The sequence below is a fragment of the Saccopteryx leptura genome, chromosome 4 (genome assembly GCF_036850995.1).
Source record: "Saccopteryx leptura isolate mSacLep1 chromosome 4, mSacLep1_pri_phased_curated, whole genome shotgun sequence".
Classification (NCBI taxonomy): domain Eukaryota; kingdom Metazoa; phylum Chordata; class Mammalia; order Chiroptera; family Emballonuridae; genus Saccopteryx; species Saccopteryx leptura.
This window is the reverse complement of record NC_089506.1, coordinates 157,686,509-157,712,231: the sequence shown is the minus strand read 5'-3', so window position 1 is coordinate 157,712,231 and position 25,723 is coordinate 157,686,509. Positions and strand designations below refer to the sequence as shown.

Here is a 25,723-nt window from a genome sequence, read left to right as displayed (position 1 = left end):
GGCACAGTGAGTAAAATGTCGACCTGGAATGCTGAGGTGACTGGTTTGAAACTCTGGGCTTGCCTGGTCAAGGCACATATAATAAGCAATCAATGTACAACTAAAGTGAAGCAACTGTGAACTGATACTTCTTGTTACCTGCCCCCTCTGTAAAATCAATAAATAAAATCTTAAAAATAAATAAATAAATGGATGGTATAATGTATGTTTAATCTCTAATATCAACATCAGAAGATCAGAGAAAGTCCTGCTCATTGAATCAGCTTCAAATGAAGTAATGGATTTTGGACTGTGTATCTCCTCGCAGAAAATAATCTCTAAACTACAAAAGGTAGTGCTCATTGGTAAATATGGAGTAAACTGAGGAAACCATTATTTTGAAACTTTAATAGTGAAGGTTAGATCAGGCAAGAATTATGATGATGAGTGTTAAACGTAGGGGGAAATTTTAATGATAAGCAAAATATTGTCATGATTTAAAATGTCTCCTTGTTAGCTGCAAAAGGAAGAAAAGCAGTAACATGCTGGAGAAAATGAACAAAACTCAGAACACATTTTTTACCACTGCTAATAAAAGAGAGCTGGACATCACGTGTCTCCAGATATGGTATCCTGAGAAGGAGACAGGGTGAACCATATAGTATTTCAACTAAAAATGCATAACCTGAAGCTAATTATGATGAAACATTAGAACATAGGTAAATATAAAATGAGGAAGAGCCATTCCTTTGTATCAATATTATGAGAGAGAAAGAGACACACAAGAGAACAAATGAAGTAAAATGTTATGAATAGGTGAATCTACATAAAAACTGATAAGATATTCTTTGTACTATTTTTATTTTTGTAACTTTTCTAAAAAGTTTAAATTATTCTCAAGTTTTCTTTTTAAAGAAACACATGAATATATGCTCATCGAAGGAACTAAAATCAAACAAGATAGAAGGATATAGAAGGAAACGTGAAAATAAAAATGAACTGTCAAGCCCCCAATCTCATCTATTCCCCACTAGAAGCTAAGCGTCACAGTCAGGTGTCTTTTGTTTTGTTTTGTTGCTCTAATATGGCCCAAGCACCTAGACCAGTACCTGACACTGAATTGTTGCAACAGAAATAGCTACTAAAATATTCATTTACTGGATAAATGAATGAATGCATAGGAAAGCAGTTAATAATTTGCCATTTTCACTTTATCTAGATATCTGTATATTAATGTTTTTTGTTTGTTTGTTTTTTAAGTTAATGGGGTCATATTATTAAAAAACTCAAAATGATTGACTGAGGACTTAATGGGAATTATCACTGATTATTATCATTACCCCTGAAACTTGATTCTCCATTATTATCATTTCTCCCTCCTACACTCTCAAAACAGAATACAGTAATACCTCGGTTTTCATTGACTTTAGTTATCATCGGTTTCTATTTTCATCAATTTTTTCCGTGAAAGTTTTGTCTTGGCTTTCGTTAGTTGCCTTGGATTTCATCAGCGTGTCCACGTGACCTCGCTGCTAATTTTCAAAAACAAAGGGCGACCCACGTGTTCTGCTCAGTGTGGTGTTGTTTCTCATTGTGTGAGCATCACTCTGTGTGTCTAGCCAAACAATTCCATTGCTTTCCAGTGTTTTTGTGTTTTTTTTTATTGATTGCGAGTGCTAATACTACAATTACATGTAAGTGATTACTGTGTATACAGTATTTGGTGTAATGTGTTTATTTTGCTTTTTTCAGTTTCAAAATGTACATAACACATGTAAGACAAAATCACATGTGCTCAAATCTTATTGTCCCTGTTAAGTGTTTCCCTTGCTAATAAGTTAACCCTTTCCTTTTAGCTCCATTATTGGACCAAAGAAAGTTTCCAGACCAGCAGCCCTTCGAAGAAGAGGGCCAGGAACATGAATGAGCTGAAGAAGGAAATCATTGAAAAATACGAGAGCAGCTTCAAGATTGCTGAAATTGGCTGCATTATAGGAAGTCACCATCCACGATAAGTTCCACTGTGGCGAAAAAGGAAGCAATAAAAGAGGCTAATATGGCATAAGGTGTGAATGTGCTAACAAAACAGAGATTGCAAACAACGGAAGATGTCGAACAGTTAATATTAATTTGGATCAATCAAAAACATTTAGATGGCGGTTCTGTTTTGGAGGCCATCATATGTGAAAAGGCCAGACTGCTGTATGCCGATCTCATTAAGAAAATGCCTGGGACGAGTGCCAGTGTACTTAGTGATTCTAAGGCCAGCAAGGCTGGTTCGAAAAATTCAAGAGGCGCACTGGCATACACAGTGTCACTGGGCATGGCGAAGGTGAAAGTTTGACAAGTCTGGGGCTGAAAAATTTGTGTCTGAATTCAATGACTACATAAAGGCTGAAGGATTCATCCCCCAACAAGTCTTCAACTGTGATGAAACTGGTCTCTTTGTGAAGAAAATGGCAAAGAGGATGTTCATTACACAGGAGGAAAGGCACTGCCAGGACATAAGCCTATGAAAGACAGGCTAACTCTTTTGTTGTGTGGTAATGCTAGTGGTGATTGTAAAGTGAAGCCCTTACTGGTGTACCATTTAGAAACTCCTAGAATGTTTAGCAGAAACAATGTGATTAAAAGTAAACTGTGTGTGATGTGGAGGGCAAACGAGAAAGCATGGGTCATGAGGCCAATTTTCATTGAGTGGATGAATGAAGTGTTTGGCCCGAGTGTGAAAAAATACCTCCAGGATAATCAGTGGCCCCTTAAGTGCCTCCTGGTAATGGACAGTGCTCCTGCACATCCTCCAGGTTTGGAAGACACATTGTTGGAGGTGTTCAGTTTTATCACAGTGAAGTTCTTGCCCCCTAATACCACACCACTCATCCAGCCCATGGACCAGAATGTCATTTCAAATGTCAAGAAACTGTACACAAAAGCAATGTTTCAAAGATGCTGAGGTGACATCAGATACAGAATTGTCCTTAAGAGAGTTCTGGAAAAAACATTTTAATATTCTCAACTGCATTGGCCTCATAGATAAGGGTTGGCAGGGAGTGACATCCAGGACGATGAACTCTGCCTGGAAGAAATAAGGCCAGGATGTGTGCATGAGGGAGATGTTGAAGGGTTGGAGCCTTCCTCCGATGACCCTACACATGTGGTGCAGTCCATTGTTGACGTGGGGAAGCCCGTGGGTCTGGAGGTGAGGGGTGAGGATGTGTAAGAGCTGGTGGATGATCACAGTGAAGAACTCACCACTGAAGAGCTGCAAGACCTTCACCTAGAAGTGCAGCAGACGGCAGAGGAAGAGGTTGCTTCAGATGAGGAGGAAGAGACGGGGGGAATGTGACTTCTTCAGAGATTAAGGACACCTTCTCCATGTGGAGTAAGGTACAGGGGTTTGTGGAGAAAAAACACCTGGACAAAGCTGTTGCAGGCTGTGTCTACAACTTGCTTAATGATAATATGTTGCCCCATTTTAGGCAAATCTTAAGGAGGCGGCAGAAACAGACCTCTTTGGACAGCTTTCTTGTGCGACATGGGTCCACTGACTCTGAAGCTGGTCCCAGTGCCAAAAGACCAAGAAGGGAAGTGACTCCAGATAGTGCCTTGATACCTAAGGTCCTTATGGAGGGGACTCCCCTTCCAAACAATAATATCTGCACCTCTCTCTCCCCCTCGCCATTTTCCATATGCCAAGAAGAATCTTCAGAAAGGTAAATGCCATGTTAAATGTTCCTTTATTCTTTACATTAGTCTTTTATATTAATTTTATATTAATTTATATATCATTTTATATTAATTTCTTATTGTTTTTAGTATTAAACACTATATTTATTCTTTATAAAATGTGTTTTTGGTGTGTATTTTGGAGTGTCTAGAACAAATTAATTGGATTTACAGTAATTCATATGGAAATAAATGCCTTTGTTTTCATCGGTTTCAGATATCGCTGATTGTTTTTGGATGGATTATCAACGAAAACCGAGGCATCACTATACCTAAATCTTGTTGACAGGACTGTTCAAAGCCTCTTGAATAACTTACTGCTCTCTACATCTCTTGCTATCATTCTAGTACAGGCCACCCCATGCACTTGTACTATTTAACTGGTTTTCTTCCTAGTCATCTTACTCTTCTGTAATACATTGCAGAATAAACTTTGGAATACACCTTTGATTGTGGTTGCCTCGTCTTAAATTTTTCCAAGTGGCTTTTCATAATCTATAGAAGAAATTCTAACTGACTAATATGGATTCTGATTTGCTTTTTGATTCTTTGTTCTGCATTACCCATCGTCTTCCTATTGCATTCAAAGTTCAAACATCATTCATTCATTCATTCTCACACATGGTAATACAGAATCTATTTAACTTCTCTTAGTCCTTAATTATTCTATACTCTATTTTGTCTCTGGTAACTTGTGCCTGCTGTTCTCTTTCCAATTCTTCCCCCTATATGCATTTTGCTAATTTCTACTAATTTTTCAGATCTCAATTTATATATCACTTCCAAGAGGCTTTTCTGGACTATTTGTTTTTGGTTAAGTGTTCTATGCCCTGGCTATAAGTTCTTATACCACCCTATATTTAGTCTGTCTCCATTTATGTAACTCTGATTAATGTCTAACTCCCTAATAAATGAGGATTCATGAAGAGAGGGATATAAGAGAGGGATAAATATTAAAGACAGGTCTGTAATGAGGCAGGATACAGAATAAAAGATAGTTATAGGTAATGATAGCTCATGAAAACTGTCCCCTTCTTTATGTTCCTCCCCTCTTCATCTCTCCTAGGCCACTTTCCCTACTACTACAGAAGGTATTATTCTACAACACAAATCTGATTAATCTGATTATATACACATGAGAATAACAGCATCAATAGTTCTCCAATGACAGCAATGTAATACCAAACCCCTTACCAGACTACAAAACTCCATATATCCCTCAAAAGAACTCACACATCCATTTGTCCTTCACAGCTGGTCCTCATACCCTTGTGTGTATAAATACATGTACACACACAACAGGCTGTACTGTAGATATTTTCGGCATTACTGGAATGACTACCATTTTTCACAACTACACTTTAGGTAGTTGTTTCTGTTTACAATGAATTTTGACTTTAGTCGTTAACTAAGGTTCAAATACAGTTCCTCTTTGGAAACAACCCCGACTTTCTAAATTAATAACTTCCTTTTAGGTCTTCCCTTTCTGAGTATGTACAGAAGATATACTCATATGTACTCAGTCTAAAGAATACTGTAAATACTATACTTTTTAAATACTATAAAAACTTTGCAGAAAATGAAAATAGTAATTATAGAAAAGAGAGACTCCACCCCATTCTATTCAATGAGCACCTTCTGTACGTGAGCCCAAAATGACAAAAATGACATGCCATTCCCTCAAGTCAATCTCAGTTTCTAATTGTATTTCATATTATTCTTACTGTGATTTTTAATGTATTAAGGTAAGTCTTGGCCCTGGCCAGTTGGCTCAGTGGATAGTGTCGACCTGGTGTATAGATGTCCCAGGTTCAATTCCTGGTCAGGACATACAGTAGAACCGACCATCTGCTTATCCACCCCTCCTTCTCTCTTCTTCCCCTCCAGCAGCCAGTGACTCAACTGGCTGGAGTGTTGGTCCCAGGTGCTGGGAATGGCTCAGTTGAACATGGCCCCAGATGGGGGTTGCTGGGTGGATCTCAGTCAGGGCACATATGGAGTCTGTCTCTCTATCACCCCTCCTCTCACTTAAAATAAAATAAAATAAAATAAAAATAAGTCTCTGTTACATGTAACAGCTCCTAAATGCATGCCTATAACTTTATCTGGTTTAGACTAAAGAGGCAGACAACCCCTGGCAATATTAGATTTAATGGGAATTATGTAATATTGCATAGGTAATTTAAGGGCTTTCAGAATGAATATTCAAAAATTCTAAACATTTTTATGGAATGCATTTTATTCATGTTAGTTTTCACTAAGAGACTGAGTCCCTAATGAACAGATTCAGTTGTTTGGTTCATGTTTATATATCCAGTCTCTAATACTATTCTAACTGTACAACTGGCATTTCATGAATATATTTTTATCAAATGAATTATCAACTAAAAGCTCATATAGATATGTTAATAAGACACATTTCTTTTTTGTTTGTTTTGAGTTTTTTTAAATCCCAGATTTCTATATTCTATACTTGTACTTGATTCTGGGCTCTAGTTTTCCTTCATTCAAATAATGTCCCTCTATCCAAATTTCCTTCCCTATTGAGTGGAATCTTTATTGTTTCCTTTCTTTATTCATTTGCACTGGAAGTAATTCTATGTCCATATAGCTTCACTTATCCGAAAGACAGCTACACTACCAGGCCATGGACCATTAGTCTCACAATTTTGCCAGGAACCACTGTTTACAAACAGATTAACCTGCACTAACACCAAAGCATCTTCAGAATGCAATAATAAAATTAACTTTATTACCCCCTCCACACACAAGAGTTAACACATATTACTAGTATGCAGCAGTTAAAAGGACAAATCTTTGCAAGGAAATCTACAATAAATATTTCTTTTGGAGATGGTATTCTATTGTTTATTTTAGTAAAGCAATGTGAATGTGAGCTATTGGCTGGGTAGAAAAAAGAACTTCATTAAACAGAATTGAATAAAATCTGTTAGGATAAAAACTATGAAATGAAATTCTACTTTCGTTTTTTTAATTTACTCGTCAAGGACTTGCCTCCTGATTCATGGAATTACAACGCTTACCTTCGAGGATGATTGGCATCAAACAATGTTGTATCATCATCCTCATCATCTTGTTCTAAAGGCGTCAGCTCCATGTTTTCTATGTTAGTGTCCAAAACTCCATATCTCCTAGTTTTCCGGTTTCTTCTTCTCATCCTAGTCAATAGAACGTTTTAATGAATAAAGTTATTTAAATATAGTGCAATGATTCTTATTTTATATTTATTTCTAAATTAAAATGAATTATTCCCTCTGTATCTGACACAGGAGACTCTTAATATCAGAATATTTACATTTCAGAAATGCAGCCTAGGTTGTATACAAAACAAAATAGACTCGTACATGTCTGTGTCATTACACACAAAAAAATTTCTCTGTCTAACGTACTTCATCTCTCGCTGCCAAGAGATAGATAATCTCCCCTTCCCTTTTGCCCGTCTGCTGCTTTATTTTCTAAACCCCATGGCTTTCCAAACATTCATCATCAGTTAAACAAAATGAAATTAATATCATGGGAAATTATTTTTAAAAAGAAACCAGATTCTTCCAGGTTATATAATATATATCAAGTATATATCAAATAGACAATACATTAATAACCTAGTCATTGCTGGTCATAGGATATCTTGGCAACTCTTAAAAAAGGGAAAAGGGGAATAATATGAACAGAGAGCTTAAGGACTTTTGAAATTTATCTCAGTCAGCAATCTTCTCCACTCTCAATGTCTTAATCATACTCTGAATGAACTCCCAATCTTTCAATGATGGGCTAAACAAACCTGCCTAATACCACACTATTTTCTCAATCCATGTACAGTATAAACATTTGACTGGACTTTGTTATTTATGTTAGTTTGTACTGTTCTTTAATCATGTACATAAATATCTTAAACATAAATCCAAGCTCTTGAATAACAAACTACTTTTTATATAGAGTGCACTGCTATACACCAATTAAATGGGGAAATGCAGATCATTTAAATTAATTTAGTATTTTAGATTGTTACTTATTTATACAAGAATAAGCCAAATTAAAAAAAAACAAACTGTGTAGTGTTAAAAAGAATTTAAACTTGAAACAAATTTCCCTATAAATGTCTTCCTTAAATCCAAACACACAGGTCGTGATGGCTACATGGCTGTGACAGCTACATGGCCATGCAAACATCAATGATAAAACATGTATGTACCCATATACACTGGTTCTTCTCAGGGAACGTAAAAAACACCTGTGAAGCTTTAAAACTACTGGGCTGATTCAATAAACCATCTCCTTAAAATACTAACAAACATTATGTATAAAATGTAGTACACATAAAAATATACTGAAATTTTAAGTAAAAAGACTACTTTTATCTTTCGATGTGCAGTGTATATTATTTTTAAGTCTATATTTAATTTTAAATAAATATTCAGAGAGTTATATTTTTACTGCCTTTTTTTACATCAAGTTTACAAAGAAAAGAATAGGAATACCAAAATTAAGCAGAGCTGGGAGCCTTAAAGACACGACTGCTCTAAACTTTCTTTTTTTAATTTTTCAATTACAGGTGACATTCAATATTATTTTATATTAGCTTCAGGTGTACAGTATAGTAGTCAAATAATTATATAATTTATGAAATAATCCCCCCATAATTCTAGTACCCACTTGGCACCATATAGAGTTACTACAATATTTATCTCCCTGTGACTGTCTGTAACTACCAATTTGTACTTCTTAATCCCTTCACCTTTGTCACCCAGCCCCCCAAAGTCCCTCCCATCAGGCAAAACTCACTTTGTTCTCTGTATCTCTGAGTCTGTTTCTGTTTTATTTTGTCATTATTTTTCATCAAAAAAGTAAAAGAGGCTTTAAATTCATGAGGTTTTAACAGCTATGATTCTTTTTTTATAAATGAACGTTTCCACCAAGGTCGCCAGCTTGAGCGCAGGCTCATCTGGTGTGAGCAAGGCTCACCAGCTTAAGCCCAAGGTCGTTGGCTTGAGCAAGGTCATTCAGTCTGCTGTAGCCCCTAGGTCAAGGCACATATGAGAAAGCAATCAATGAACAACAGCTAAGGTGCCACAATAAACTGATGCTTCTCATCTCTCTCCCTTCCTGTCTGTCCCTATCTGTCCCTCTCTCTCTCTCTCTCTCTCTCTCTCTGTCGCTGTCACACACAAAAAAAATAAATGAATGTTCCCATTAAGCTCATGATACACAAACTTCTCTGTGTTGATATTTACATATGCATAATTTATAGACATGCACACTTTTCTACTAGACATAGTAACTGCATACTATAATTTGAAAATAAATTTTGTTGGCTGTTGGTTAACACAAAAATAGGGACTTTATGGCCCTGTCCAGTTGACTCAGTGGTAGACTGTCGGATTGGTATGTGGATGTCCTCAGTTCGATTCCTGGTCAGGGCACACAGGAGGGGCACCCAGCTGCTTTTCTACCCCTCCCTTCTCGCTTCTCTCTCTCTCTCTCTCTCTCTTCTTTCCCCTCCCACAGCCATGGCTCATTTGAGCAAGTTGGCCACATGTCCTGAAGATGACACCATGGCCTTACCTCAGGTGCTAAAATAGCTCGGTTTGCCAAGCAACAGAGCAACAGCCCCAGATGGGCAGAGCATTCTCTCAAAGGGGGCTTTGGCAGGTGGATCCCAGTAGGGGCAATGTGGGAGTCTGTCTCTTTGCCTCCCTGCCTCTCACTTATTTTTTTATTTTATTTTTTTTTGTGACAGAGACGGGACAGACAGATAGGAAGGGAGAGATGTGAGAAGCATCAACTCTCTGTTGCGGCACCTTACTTGTTCACTAATTGCTTTCCCATTTGTGCCTTGACCAGGGGGCTATAGCAGACCGAGTGACCCCTCGCTCGAGCCAGCGACCTTGGGCTCAACCTGGCGACCTCAGGGTCTCAAACTTAGGTCCTCCACATCCCAGTCCAACGCCCCAACCACTGATCCACCGCCTGGTCAGGTTTCTTGCCTCTCAATAATAATATTAAAAATAATAATAAGGATTTTATTTATCAATGCATAGAGAGGGAAATATGAAGGCCTAAAAGGGCAAAAGAAAATAGCTACATGATTTATTATACTGAATTATATTTATTCATCTCATGGCATGCACAGATAAAAATTTTGACTGGATCTCTTCCATGTGTTCAAGTTATTGTTCAAATAGCTATCCTATACAGATACAAATCCTCATTGGCCCATTACACTCTGGTTGGTAAGAATTATTTGTTTCAATAACATGTAAAAGTTATAGTAGAAAAATAAAATTATACTACTAAAGTAAGCTTGATAAAATTTTATGTGAAAATGTACGATGCCACATAAAATAAATACAACAGAATAAAACTCCATTTCATTTTACCACTCTGTGAAAGTAAGAAAACCAACCAAGGTTACTTGCTGTACCCATCTGATTTTATTCTTTTGTCTTCCTTTTACTTGAATGCCTGCCTGCAAGGTATTAGTAACTATGGAATAATATAAGTAATATTATTCCTTAGTTTCTTCTATAGCACATTCATAACAAGACTAAGGAACATATCTGTATATTTTATGCACATATATCGCCACTATGTGATTAGACATAATGATAAAACAGAGTAAATCTTAATAAAGGTGCAACTACAGATACAAAATATTTTTTTCTTGACTCTTTCTTGCAAAGAAGTGAATTAGTAACCAAGACTGATTTTGAAACTATATTGTCACTGTGACATAATAAAAATTAGTGAGCTACAATTTTACTTGTCTATGACTTTCAGCAAAAGATCCAACATAATCGGATATATAACATACAGTAAAAATGATTTCTTTCACCTTCATTTCTCGTTCTCCAAACCTAGTCCATCAGTTGTCATTTAAAGTTTTTCAATTAGTAGATACTAGTAAAGATGAGAGTATATTATGGCTTGAATTGTGTCCCCCAACATTTACTGACCTTATATTGAATTATATTCACTCATCACATGGTATGCATAGGTAGAAATGATCTTGATCAGATCTCTTCTAGGTATTCAAGTATATTCAAGTTATTCAAATAGCTATCCTAGATAGAGAGGCAGATACTCAATGTTTCATTACACTCTGGTTGGTAAGAATTATTTCTGTTAAAGAAAAAAGCATGTAAAAGCTACAGTAAAAAAATAAAACTGAACTACTAAAATAAGCTTGATAAAATTTTAGCATGTGACCTTAGTTGAAAATAAGATCTTTATAATGTCAATCAAGTTAAAATGAAGTTGCAAACACGAAGCCCTATTGATTATACTTTCTGAGTTCACTTACAGTGTTCACCACTGCTATCAATTGCATTGACTATTAAAATAGCTTTATACTGTCTTTCTCTATCTACTCTGGTCATCCATTAACCTCCCCTCCATCGTCTAAAACCTCCAATGGTTTCCTACTGCTCAGCATTAAGTAATGATTCTGTAATACATCTTACAAAGTTCAACACAGGACGGCTCCTATTTACCTCTCTAGCCTCACCTACCTCTTCACTCTACATTCTAATTTACTTTCATCACTCCAGCCATAATGCCTTCTCTCACTCCTTTAAGATGGCCACACTTTCTTGTCATTGGCCTCACACTCTCCTGCTTACCACAACATTATGCTAACACCTATACATCTTTCAGCTGTAGCTCAAATATCATTTCCTTATGGAAACTTTCTTTCTTGATCAACCTAGCTTAGTCTCAAACACCTATTACTGGTTTCCCCAGAGCCCATGTACATCTCTTTTATTTTTTTTATTATTTTTAAAAAATGTCTTCTGGTAGATCTTTTCTTTTTAGATTTTATTGATTCATTTTTTGGAGAGAGGAGACAGAGAGACAGAGAGAGAGAAGGGGGGGAGAAACAGAAAGCATCAACTCTCATATGTGCCTTGACCAGGCAAGCCTGGGGTTTTGAACCAGCAACTTCAGTGTTCCAGGTTGATACTTTTAACCACAGTGCCACTGCAAGTCAGGCATCTTTTAAAGTACTAATCAAAGACACACTGTATATTTATTTGAGCAACTGTGTCTTTCCTACTGACCATTAGTTTCATGGAAGCACAAAAGAGATATGTTCTTGCTCACTACTAAAACTAGAACACACAAGCACTGTCATGAAGCCTATGCCTAAGAAATATGTTAAACAAGGATTCGCAATATATCTTGCATTTTCTCTGTATAACAAAGATATCTATAATTATATATGCAAACCATTGTTTTTTGGATAAGAGAAACCTAAAAGAATATTATCTCCAGAAACATACACAGAAAAATTTAGGAAAACTAGCCAATTTTTAAGTCATAATATGGTAATAGACTTCTGACTTGGGATGGAAAAAAAGTACTAGAATAATTAAACATTTAATATGCATTCACTACAGGTCTCTAGGACTCTCACTTAAAATAATGTAGGGAGGCCCTGGCCGGTTGGCTCAGCGGTAGAGCGTCGGCCTGGCGTGCGGGGGACCCGGGTTCGATTCCCGGCCAGGGCACATAGGAGAAGCGCCCATTTGCTTCTCCACCTCCCCCCTCCTTCCTCTCTGTCTCTCTCTTCCCCTCCCGCAGCCAAAGCTCCATTGGAGCAAAGATGGCCCGGGTGCTGGGGATGGCTCCTTGGCCTCTGCCCCAGGCGCTAGAGTGGCTCTGGTCGCAGCAGAGCGACCACCGGGAGGGGCAGAGCATCGCCCCTGGTGGGCGTGCCGGGTGGATCCCGGTCGGGCGCATGCAGGAGTCTGTCTGTCTCTCCCCGTTTTCAGCTTCAGAAAAATACAAAAAAATAAAATAAAATAAAAATAAAATAATGTAGGGAGAGCCCAGGTGATCCTTACATGCCACCCAAGTAGAATCACTGATATTTGACCTGTATCCTGTGCTGTGGAGTTTCATTTTTAGTTTTTGGGTATGAAATTTACCATATTGTAAGATGTAGTTATCTTTCACTTACTCACTAAATAAGTTTGTCCTTTCAAAAGCCAAACTGAGTTTTTGCTTTTCTCTTTAAAAGCCTCAGCATTCTACATGGGAACCATACCCAATGTTTGCAATACCTTAACTGTGCAGGGTAAAATGACTTAATTTGACTCTGATCTCTCAGCATCACTATGATTATTCTGCTTTGATATAAAGCAATGGTACTCTCAGGAGCTGCTGATCTCAAAGTTAAGTTTTCAAACTATTGTGCTTTTAAGTTCCTTTGGCTTATTTTCAAAATTATTCTTGGAGACTCTCTATTGGCCTCAGTTACCAAGTTCTGTTATTATCAAAACCTTGACAAAGTGCAGCACTAAATAAGAGTCCCCCCCCCCAAAAAAAAAAGAGTCCCCAACAAGGTATCCTGCCACTGGCTATCTACAGTTAAATATTCACTGCAAACACCCAAAAATTAAAAAAGAACAGATGAAATGCATGTTCACCTGTATTTAGGATATTTCAGTCTTGCTTTCCTGATAGTTTTTTCTTACCCTGTTCCTTGTAATTCAGTACAAACTAGAAGTTCCTATGCTTACTTAGATTTGTCTCTCACTTGATGGTATTCTGGTGGGTAGCCTCAGGTGTGGATACCCTCAGGTGAAGTAAACCCTAAGTGAACTCCATACAGTTCTGCTATGAAGTACCCTATATGAAACCGCATACATAGCACATAGCTCCCTTGCAATCTCTCGACTTTACATGGATTTCACAGTGTTCTCTTTTAGGCCCCAAATCTTGGGATGTAAGTCATAATAATTCTTCTGACCTTCACTTTTAAGAGTTCATCATGGGTTTATTTCCCAGGCAACTTTAAAGTCCTATTTATATCTAGCACCCCCAAGATTCATTCTAGCTGTTCTGTGACTGACTCTATGACCAATCCCTCCATCAGATTTCTCTTATTTTTAAAAAAAATATTATTTATTGATTTATTTTATTTTAGAGATAGGAGAGGAAGAGAAGGGGGGGGGGTGTGGGAAAGAAGCTGGAAGCACCAACTCATAGTAGTTGCTTCCTGTATGCACCTTGAATAGGCAAGCGCAGGATTTTGAACTGGTGACCTCAGAGTTCCAGGTCAATGCTTTATCCACTATGCCACCACAGGTCAAGCACAGATTTCTCTTAAATCTCCTTTTTCGACTTCCAACCTTGTAGACCTACTCTCTTGCTGATTATAGTTATAGAGGTCAGATAACATACAGAGGATGGTATGGAGGAAATATTAGAAAAGAATTATAGTAAAAGCCCCAAATATATTACAATTCCGATACTAGATATAAAAAAAGAAAATCAGTAAAAATAGTTACTGAATGTGCTTATAAGTATTACCTCATATAATCCTCAGGATAATGCTATAAGTAACCTTATTTTACACATAGAGACAGAGCTTGGGGAAAAAATGTGGTAGAGCTAGGATTCGAATATAAGCAATTTGACTTCCAAGCCTGGGTTCTTAAGCATTGAGCCATGTTGTTGCATTCCTACTGAATTAAGGTAACAAAGGTGACTCCCAAAACCGTCTTCTGATCCCCAATACTATGACCTTACATTATACCAGATTGGATATATTGTTCTAGTGAACTGTATTTTCTGGTTAATCCTTTTGTAGTAAAAAGTATTATCTTGGTAGCTACTGGCATTTGTAAGTACATTTATGTTCTAGTTAGGCTATCTCTTAGTTTTGATCACTGTAACACAATCTGCTTTTTGTTTATCAAAAAGGAAATCCTCTTCTCCCTTAACAGAACCATGATTCTGTTCAGACAACAACTGAGCCCAGCCTAAGAGACACATAATGATCATAATAATTGGCATAAGCCAGTCATCCACATATTATTTTCCTTTTGCCAGTCATTGCTTAGGGTTGAGTAGATGAAACAGTTCAAATGAGATAGAGGTGAATGCCTTGAGTAGTAGAGTTTCTGAGAAAAAATTTTCTCCCTGATAAAGAAAAAAAAAAGAATATAGGAAAAGAAAACCTGTAGTCAGCGTCGCTTCCCTCTTTCATGGTTGAGACACGAATTATGTAAGAACATACTAAAAATGTATATAGCCATCCCATGAAGAGACAAGGATGGAAAAGCCAGAATTCTTGATGATCTCACAAAATCACTGAACCAAGCCTGAGCCTGCTTATATTCATGACAAGTAAATAACAAAAATATCAAAATATATTATATTTTTCCTTTAAATTGGAATTCTGTTGAGGAGGGAGCAAGCCCTCCCTTCTCCCTTGAGAGGGGAGAAACCAAAAGAATACAAGGGAAAGGAGTCAGCAGGGATGACTGAGTCAGCCAGTTATAAATGAACTACATCCCGTTGTTCTCTAAATGGTTGCTTGGAGCTGCTTGCAACACAAAGCAAGAAAAGCAGGATCTGTATATAGCTAGACCAGTGATCCGAAAACCCTTTGCCCCTTGCTGGCTCCAACAAAACTCCTCCTCCCTCTCCTTGAGTCTTAGGAAACTTTAAACAAATGAATCATGTGCCCATTGCCTGGATACTGTAAAGGTATATAACCTGTAAGAAAGTATAATTCGGGGAGCTCGTGCTTTAGTGACACTAGCCCCAAGTACTCTGCTGGCTACTAATAGATCCCCCTTTCTCTATTAATTCAGTTCTCCGAGTGTCTCCTCCCTCAGGTGTCACTTCCTGCAACACTACTATTTACAGATAAAAACTCCTCATTGATAAAAACACTTAGCATCTTAACTTCTCTGAGTTAGGTTGTCAATCTTATATCACCCAGGCATGTATTTTTTTCTGATTCTTTTTTTTTAAACCTTTCAGGCAGATTCTATTAGCAATTCTTCCACCCTGAATAAAATTAATCACTTTTACCCTCTCAGTAGTTTTCAATAAAAAATAAAGTACAACAAACAAACAACCTATTAACTTCTCATAGTTTGATTATACTTCTTTTTTCAGCTTAGTTCAGTGGTCCCATCTCCAGCTAGCTCAGGGGTAGTCAACCTTTTTATACCTACCGCTCACTTTTGTATCTCTGTTAGTAGTAAAATTTTCTAACCACCCACTGGTTCCACAGTAATGGTGATTTATAAAGTAGGGAAGTAACTTTACTTTATAAAATTTATAAAGCAGAGTTACAGCAAGTTAAAGCATATAATAATTACTTACCAAGTACTTTATGTTGGATTTTTGCTATGTTTGGAGGAATAAATCTTTATAAAACAACTTACTATAGTTAAATCTATCTTTTTATTTATACTTTGCTCCGCTACCACCCACCATGAAAGCTGGAACGTCCACTAGTGGGCGGTAGGGACCAGGTTGACTACCACTGACCTAGATCATCATATCCTCTTCACTATTTTCTCTCCTCAGAGTTTTAGCAGCCCAAATTCATGAACACAATTGTTTTTATACCAGACTCGTCAGAGTCAGTCCCAGGCATCAGTGAAAGTATTGCCAATCAATGTAGTGTTGCTCTTAGCCAGTTTAAATTTGGGACCCTACTACTAAAAAAGATGTAAATCTCATGCCTGACCTGTGGTGGCGCAGTGGGATAAAGCGTCGACCTGGAACACTGAGGTCGCCGGTTCGAAACCTTGGGCTTGCCTGGTCAAGGCACATATGGGAGTTGATGCTTCCTGCTCCTCCCCCTTCTATCTCTCTCTGTCTCTCTCTCTCACTCCTCTCTCTCTAAAAAATTAATAAATAAAAAATATTAAAAAAAAAAAAGAGTCATCTGTGCTATCTTAAAAAAAAAAAAAGATGTAAATCTCAAACATTAGAAAAATCCACAAGGCATGCTATCATGTGACCTGTCATGTCCACTATCCCTAGTCCTCTGTAAGTAAAATGACTCTGCTAAAACTCTTCTGAATGGTTAAGAATGGTTAATCGTGTTTTCTATCATGCAAAATCCCCTACTCTCAAGTGTCACTAATATGATCCTGGGATGAAGACCTTTTCTAAACCAGGGCTATAAATCTCTAAATTGGATTTGACCTATTATGTGGCCTAACCTACAAAGTCAAACAGATTATCTGATTTAGGGTGTACAGGTGGGAGAGAACACAGGCACATCTATGGAAACGGAAACATTAGACATTTTGAAGGGATAATGGAAATCAAAGGATTCACAAGGCATAGCAAAGGAATGATGGTTCACAGTATACCTAAATTACAAGAAAGTAAAAAGTAGAAGCCAGAAGTTATGAAGTAGAAAAAGATAAACATAGTGAATAAATAAGCCAGTCAAAAGTAAGAAGAGAAGCAATTTTATATAGCAGCGTCACTTTCTCGAGAGTTGGGATAGTTTCACAATAGGTGATCATTGTGCACCTGTTATAATGTGTATACTTTATAAGAAAGCATGGAAATAGTGCAGACCAAACCATCTGCAAAAGCATTATTTAATTGCTTATGATTTTCAGTATCAATAAGAATTTGTTTTTATTATTCTGTATAATGCAAATTCATCCCAAGGAAAGAGTAAAAGAAAAAAGAATCAATCAATCAATTCAGGAACTCACTGAGAAATATAGAACAAGTGGAAGAAATAGAATTCACATTCTGGGTTCCAGAGGAGCTTGGACTTTTTCCAGCTACATGAACTGTTGTATTATCCCTTCATACGATATATTATAGATTATGAGTGCTCACCAAATCAGAAAACACACACCCACACACCACACACACACTCCCCACCTCTTTATATAATTAGACTCATTTCTAGGATGAGCAGTCAAAACCCTCTACGCATTCTTCATTCTCTCTTGACAAGCCCTAACAACTGTGAAGGGCTTATGTTGAAATGCAGAAAACCTGAGGTAAACAGGTAATTATTTTAAAGATCTTGAAACTGATATGACAGGCTAAGTATTTTAATCAGGGCAATGTAGGTTATATGCTGGGGTAACAATCTCAATCTCAATGGCTGAATGCAATATAAATTTATTTCTCCATTATCAAAATTCAGCTGCAGGCTTGGACTATTCTTCAGGACATTTGTCCTCCATGTGGTAATTCAGCAGTATAGCTGGCCTTAATGCTATGGCTTTGCTTAAAAAATAATAATGACCCTATAAAGACACCTTTTCTTGTTTTATAGATTTTACTGTGAGAAACATCCTACAGAGAGAAAGGAAATCTAAGTATTAAATGAGATCTTCTTTGTTCATACTTCTTTGTTCTATCAATAAGTAGCAATTAACCTTAAATTCCCAAATCTTCACCACCTTCCTACACAGCAAAATAACGAATTAACTAAGAATGCTCATTCGGCAACTACTAATGCAGAGCCTACACGCATAATGTTCAGGACTGAGGATTCAGCAGGGAGTAGGACAGACAGGAGCTTCTTCTCCTAGAGATTCTATATTAATCTTAGGAAGCCCACTCTGTTCCTAGCATATATTTTTCAATTTCTACAGAGAGAATCTAATTGTTCTTTGAAATATTTCCAGACTCAAAGTGAAAGTTATTTCTTGTAAGAATATGCTCCAAAAATATGCAGTTAGGATGACAACTGGAGACAGAGAGGGGCCGTAGGGTGAAAGCCCTGAGCGGATGAGAGTCCAGAGGCCTCTCTGACCTGTACTGGATACAGTGTGTGCTGGAAACAGCAAAGCAGCAGGGTAACATTCGCAACAAGGAAAGCGTTTACGCTCTCAGAACAGAGATTAGAAGTCACCGTGTTCCTTGTCCCTTTACTTCACCTCCTGAAAACTTCTGCTGTCTGCTTCCTTGAGTTATCTGTACTGCTAATAAATATCTGAGTAAGGCTGGGGACAGGGCTTCAGTCCTTTGAACCAGGGGCTGTTGCCTCCCCTCGGCCTCTTGGCGCATTTCGTCTGGTCTCTGGGTAGTTCATTTCATTGTCCTGCAACAAGTGGTGTCCCATGTGAGGAACCGGAAGCAAATGACAGGTTGCTACTCTGAGTTCACTGTAACTGTGACAATTTCTAGTCACATATTCATTATAACTGAGTTAAATGAAAACAAAATAATGGTCCTGGCTGGTTGGCTCAGTGCTAGAGGTCAGCCCACTGTGTGGGTGTCCTGGGTTTGATTTCTGGTCAGTGCACACACCACCTCTCCCTCTTTTGCTTCTCTCTCTTTCTCCCTCTCCTGCAGCTCTGGCTCGACTGGAGCAAGTTGGCCCCAGGTACTGAAGATGGCTCCATTGCCTCTGCCTTAGGTGCTAAGAAGAGCTGGACTGCTGAGCAATGGAGCAATGCTCCAGATGGGCAGGGCATCGCCCCCTAGTGGGCTTGCCGGGTGGATCCCAGTTGGGGCCATGCAGAATTCTGTATCTCTGCCTCCCTTCCTCTCACTGAATAAAAAAGAAAAAGAAAAAAACCCAAAATAATTTGAAAGTTTAATGAGCTTCAAGTATTTTACAAGTAAAATATTCTCAGTTAAGGAAATTATGATTTTAGCCTATTCTCACTTGGCAAAAATAACTAATGATGGTATGCTGTCACATACTGTGGAAGTGGGGGACCAAAAGAGGCATTAACCAAAATAAATGGTTTTCTACCCTGTAATCTGGAAGCAAGAAGTAGGAGTTGCGAACATTTTCCACACAGTGTTAAAATCAATCAAGCTTTGGATATTGGGCAACCACCTAAATTTAGGACTTATGAATGCAACAGATACTGGCGAAAGAGTGTAGTTTTTCTTAGGCACAGTTCATATTCTAGCAGTTAACACATGTTAGTGAGTCATCCAACAGAATCAGACTGAAAAGACTATACCCTTCCTCGTGTACAGAAATGTAGAAAATCAATCGCAATCAACATATATACAGAGGTGGGCAATAGTAAGTTTAGAGTTGTGAGTACTGGAAACCATAGAACTATAAGTTTACTTTTGTCCACCCAATATATGTGTGATTATAAATAAGGCAAAAGTGAAATAAAAAGGATCATCCCAAAAAAGTTATCATCAGAGCCATAGTTAATAAGAACCAGAAGACGCAGGGTACTCTGTATCTTTAAAGGAACTGATGTTAACCCTTGAACAACACAGTTTGAACTGCACAGGTCCACTTAAATGTGGACTTCTCTTTTCTTCTCCTTTTACAAGAGAGACAGAGGACAGACAGACAGATATGAAGGGGAGAGATGAGAAGCATCAACTTGTAGTTGTGACACTTTTAGGTGTTCACTGATTGCTTCTCATATGCTTTGATCCCCCCCCATCAACCCCTCCCCCGGTTCTGCCAAGCCAGATACCCCTTGCTCAAACCAGTGACCTTGGGCTTTCAAGCCAGCGACCACTGGTCACATCTCTGATCCCACACTCAAGCTGGTGAGCCTGCAGATCAAGCCATATTACCCGAACTAAGCCAGCAACCTCAAGGTTTCTAACCTGGGTCCTCAGCATCCCAGGTTGATACTCTATTCGCTGCGCCACCACTGCAGGATACATGTGGATTTTCAAAAAAATGATTTCTGTAAATGTATTTTTCTCCTTCTTATAATTTTCTTAACATTTTATTTTTTTCTAGCTTACTTTAAAAATACAGTATATAATGCCTATAGCATACAAATATGTGTTAACTGACTAAGTTATCAGTAAGACTTCTGGTCAATAGTAGGTTGTTAGTTTTGTTGTGTTGGGGAGTCAATTTACACACAGATTTTCTGTGTGTGTGTGTGTGTGTGTGTGTGTGTGTGTGTGTGTGTGACAGAGACAGAGAGAGACACAGAGAGGGACAGACAGGAAGGGAGAGAAAGGAGAAGCATCAATTTGTCATTGCAGCATTTTAGTTGTTCACTGATTGCTTTCTCATATGTGCCTTGACTGGGGGGCTAAAGCAGACCAAGTGACCCCTTGCTCAAGCCAGTGACCTTGGGCTCAAGCTGGTGAGCCTTGCTCAAACCAGGTGAGCCTGAGCTAAAGCAGACGACCTCGGGGTTTCGAATCCGGGTCCTCCACATCCCAGTCTGATGTTCTATCCACTGTGCCACTGCCTGGTCAGGCTATACACAGATTTTCCACTGCATGGGGATCATCAACCCTAACCCCCATATTGTTCAAGGGTCAACTGTACACAGACAGCATTAAGTAACAATTATAAAATAAAGAAAATAATTTTTGCTTCAATTTTCTTCTAATCTTTCTTGATATCAAGAATAACATCTCAGTGGTAATGTAACTTTAACACTTCACAAACATTTTAGAACTTCCCCTTTAGGAAAACTAGGCCTGAATTCTCTGGCTTTTATGAACCAATAGTATCTAGCTCAATTATTATTCATTCCAGTGGTTCTAAATATTTGGTCTTGGGTTTCCTTTACACTCTTAAAAATTATTCAGGACCCAAAGAACTTATATTTAAATAGATTATATATATATATATCAATATTTTACATGTTAATTAAACCTAAGAAATCTTTTATTTTATTATTATTTGTATTTTTCTGAAGTGAGAAGGGGGAGGCAGACAGAATCCCACATGTGGCTGACCAGAATCCACCTGGCATGCCCACTAGGGGGCGATGCTCTGCCCATCTGGGACATTGCTCCATTGCACCCAGAGCCATTCAAGCATCTGAGGCAGAGGCCATGAAGCCATCCTCAGCACCCGGGCCAATTTTGCTCCAATGGAACTTTGGCTGTGGGAGGGGAAGAGAGAGACAGAGAGGAAGGAGGGGATAAGGGGGGAGCAGATGGGTGCCTCTCCTATGTGCCCTGGCTGGAAATCAAACCTGGGACTTCCACATGCCAGGCCAATGCTCTACCGCTGTGCCAGGACCGAACATAAGAAACCTTTTAAATATTTATCATTTGATTTAAAGTAATAAATTCACTGCACAGTAACATACTTTCGTATGAAAAATATATTTTCAAAAAAAGGTGAAAAAATGGTACTAATTTAGGTTTTTACAAATCCCTTTAATGTTGAACAGATAGAACTAGATAAAAAATCAAATGAGATAGAAAATAGAAAACAGGGAAATTTAAACTTTTCTTCTGCATTCCTTCATTTGCAATGTGTCAGTTGCTTAAAGGATATGAAGAATATGAAGGATATGAAGAAAATCTAGGTTCATATAGATATGAACTTATAAAAGGGAGGAGTATTTTAATAGCCTTTTCAGATGCCAGTGTTTATTTTTTGCTATTACACCAAAACTCAACAAGAGGTGGTTTCTTAAAAATTAGTTGCAATGTGGAATTTGAAACTACATCAGTGAATATCTTGTACCATATAAATTTGTAAGACAATGTACTATTTTGAAAATAGTTTCACCTTGCAGGTGCTCTTAAGAGGTCTCGGAGAACCCTGACCTCCCAGCCCCCAGAATTCCCTATACCACATGTACAAAATCAGTGCTTATACTGTCCTTTTTCAATCAGCTATTAGGTCAAGAGTGGTGGTTTTCCACTCATAAAATAATAAACAAAAATTTTTTAAAGAAAACTTTTAATTTTAATGCACTTAAAGAAATGTATAAAATAATAAAGGGTAGGCAGTTATGGAGAAAAACTGTGGGTTTGGAAAACAATAAACCGGCCTGACCTGCAGTGGCGCGTTGGATAAAGTGTCAACCTGGAGCACTGAGGTCGCTGGTTCAAAACCCTGGGCTTGCCTGATCAAGGCACATATGGGAGTTGATGCTTCCTGCTTCCCCCCCACGCCCTACTCTCTCTCTCTCTCTTTCTCTCTCTCTGTCACCTAAGGTGAATAAATAAAATTTAAAATAGTAAGAATTTAGAAAAAAATAACCCAGTGCATTCCTGCCACTCTACCATCTATTCTGTTTTTTACAGGCAGAAACTCTCTCAGCTCTTCTCTTGGCTGGCTCCTCCTAACAGTGACATCTTGGCTCTATATGTCAAATCTTCAGAGAGGTGGTCCCCAACTATCCCATTTAAAGAGGCTTTATTATAGATTTTTCCAAATCAATCTTATTACATAGTTGGAATATTTTATTTTCATGATTGATGCCATAAAATAATTCTATATCAGTAACAAAAAAATGCATCAAATGGAGGTTACTGATAACAATAACAAATATCACTAATTGTACTATATAATGCCTTTTCTACTTGTTAAGGTTTATGGTAGTAGAAAAATAATTCTCAATCATCTACTTTTATTCTTAACCCAGTACTTAACAACATAATGATCTGGTTTACTTAACAAAATTAGTCAGGATGTAGCCATCTAGTTAATTGTAAAAAAATTCAAACCCAGAAAACAGTGAATTGTTCAATCATAGATTATCATCAGACCCCAATCACTTTACCATTCTGGATCAGCTTCCTCATATGTAAAGTGAAAGGCGTCATTGCAGTGATAGCTGTTCCAAATCTGAAATTTAAATACCTCCACAATCTAGCATCCCAAAGTAGGGCTTTAAAAACTGCTTATTAAAATCTTAATGGCTTAGAATTATTATTTATAGGTGAATTTATCTTAGAAAAATATTTTATGTGAAACATCACATTTATTCATATACTAATGAAAATATTTGTAAACTTAAAATCAATATATGTATAGTTTTGTTAGGATATTAAACATTTGCTTCAATATTAGAGCTTGATAATATTTATGACATTTTTTTCCTTTGCTGCCTAAGTTAGTGGTTTTCCATCTTACCACTCAATTGATAACACTTTCAATTAAAATACTTTGTTCTGTGAAAGATAAATGCTAAATGTTTCTGATTAATGAGGAGTACGACACAAACGGAACCATACCAAATCGTCACTTTTCCAGGTCAAAAACGGTGGAATGTAGAAGTATGCAATCTAGTTACTTAGGTGGCAACTTAAAGGCCAATACTAAGAAAGCTCTCTTAAGGACTTCTCTTCTTTTAGGTTTAATAAAATATCCAAAAGGTCCTTCTGCAATAATATTAATCCACTCAAATAAACATTAAGTGGCAATACTGTACAAAGAACTCCAGGATTTACAAATGCTGCTAAATAGAAAGCCTGCCCTTAAGAAGTTTGCATTCTAGTAGGCAAAATGACATAGTACACTGTATATAGAGCGGAAAGAAAGAATATTACAAGATATTGTGGCTGAATACAAGATTACTCCCTCTTCAGGGAAAGTGTGCCCTTTGAGGGAAAGGGATTTAGAGGTGGGGTACAAATTTATAATTTATAAATGAAAGGGACGAACTACTTTTTGGTTTAAATTCTCCCAAAGGTATCACAGACTTTTAAGACACTCATCTTCACATCTCTCACTCAGGCCCCTCCGACAGTGAGAGCGGAGAGTGGGCAACGCCAGGTCACAGAATCTTCCCTGCTAGGTTACCAGGCGGCCCATCTCAGACCTACGGGGGAGGCTTACAGAGGCTTCGCCTCACCTGACAGTCCTGACGACGAAGTACACCAGCACGGCGCCGCTCACCACCATCAGTACGGTCAGGGCCCGCTGGGTCATGGGCTTGTCGCCAGGGTTAGGGCTCACAGCGAGGACGCCACCCAGTGAGCCCTCTTCCCCCGCCTTCCCCGCATGCTCATCCGCAGCCAGCGCCGCCCCGGGGCTGCTGCCATTGCCGGCCTCAGCGCCCAGCGGCCCCGCGGCTTCGGCAGGAAAGCGGCCCGGGGACTGGGCGGCGGTGGGGCCAGGAGGAAGCGGAGGCAGGGTCCGCGCTCCACGCTCCGGAGGTCCGGAGTCCGGAGCGGCCTCGGCCGCCTGCAGCAGCACCGCCAAGGGCCCTCTTAACCCGGGCAGGAGAAACAGCAGCAGGAGGGCGGAGGCAAGAAGGCGGCTGGCGCAGCAGCGGCAGTGCAACGCCTTCATCGTCCCCGGACCGGCCGCTCACCACGTCGACGCCGCCGGGACCACCGCCCTTGCTCCAGGAGGGACCATGGGCGTGATGGAAAACGAGGAAGAAGGACCAAATCCTGGGAAGGCACCCGGTCGCGGCAGGTGGCAAAGGCAACAGCAGTTGCAGAGGCGGCAGCGGCCGGGAAACCGGAAGTTCGTACATCTCAGCAGCCACTGCTACTACGGACGCTTTGGTTGCTAACTTGTAGGGACAGGCGCGTTCAGTGACGTCAGTGGCACGGAGCCTTTTCCGCACGTGCTCTGCCAGAAGGAAAGGGGTCGAATTCCATGAGTAGGTCAGAAGTTAAAAAGTGAACAACTAAAAAAAGGATAGTGTCAAGTGTTCAGTAACTTTTTGCATAAGGAAACCATGAGAGATTGCGAGCTTTTTAAATTTGAGTGTCTTGAATCAGAACTGCAGAAACCAATCAATGATTAAGACGGGTTTGACGTTCCTCACAGCTCAGGTACAAATTTTAGACGTTTCTTTTTGTCTTTATATCCGGACCTTCCTTTCCTAAGAGACTTGACATTAGAAAACTTGTAAATTCATTCTCTGCCCTTTTGAAATACAAGTCTTAAAAAAAGCCTTAGTCGTTTTACAATGTACGACTGTTTTAAGGACCCGGGAGCCAACCTTTTGATATGTAATAAACGAAGAGGATAGCGCTCCTATCTTTCAGTCTCTGTGGAAAGGTAGGAGCCCAGTTTAGGCAGGCACCTTGTTTCAAGTTACAGAACTACCTCCTGTCATGAACTAAGAGAAAAAGTTAACTTTTCCTTTGAATAAGAACAATTTGTAAACTCCAGTGACCTATGATGTCCCCTACTTCAACTCGTAAAATCTCTTAAGGCTCTGCATATTTCTGGGTAGTTGAACTTAAGAGTTCTGTCCCATATTAAAATAATCACAAGTAATGTCTTCCTTCCATGTTTAACTTTGACATCACAAAGACGGAACTTTGGCTTGAGGAGATATTAACAAACAATAATCACAAAACACCTCAACAGAAGCCAAAGTTAATATTTGTTCTTTCTAAAAGACTTATTGACTCAAATTATTTAGAATTTCTACTTGCTTAGCACGGAGCTAAATTATGAGTATTGGAGACTAGATAAATAAGATGTGATTCTTGCTCTCATAGCACTTAGGTCAAATGGAGTTAACAAAATAAACAATTGAACTCATTCTGAATGCTGAAGTATCTATTATAAAGAACAAATATCAGATCTACTGTAAAA

The 25,723-nt window shown here is 38.5% G+C and overlaps 1 protein-coding gene across 2 annotated transcripts in view; it reads right to left on the bottom strand.

The window, feature by feature from the left end:
* Window positions 1-24,614, bottom strand: part of FAM174A (family with sequence similarity 174 member A) — a 31,121-nt gene extending 6,507 nt beyond the window's left edge. The window contains exons 1-2 of one of the 2 annotated variants that reach the window (XM_066381902.1): window positions 24,015-24,609; window positions 6,750-6,884 (exon numbers count right to left, since the gene is read on the bottom strand). In XM_066381902.1, coding sequence (XP_066237999.1) covers window positions 6,750-6,884; window positions 24,015-24,454 — 575 coding nt within the window. In that variant the 5' untranslated portion in view covers window positions 24,455-24,609. Of the gene's footprint in view, window positions 1-6,745; window positions 6,885-24,014 lie in introns of those variants that run through there. The other variant, XM_066381903.1, reaches the window with a different exon arrangement.
* Between the last annotated feature and the right edge of the window lie 1,109 nt (window positions 24,615-25,723).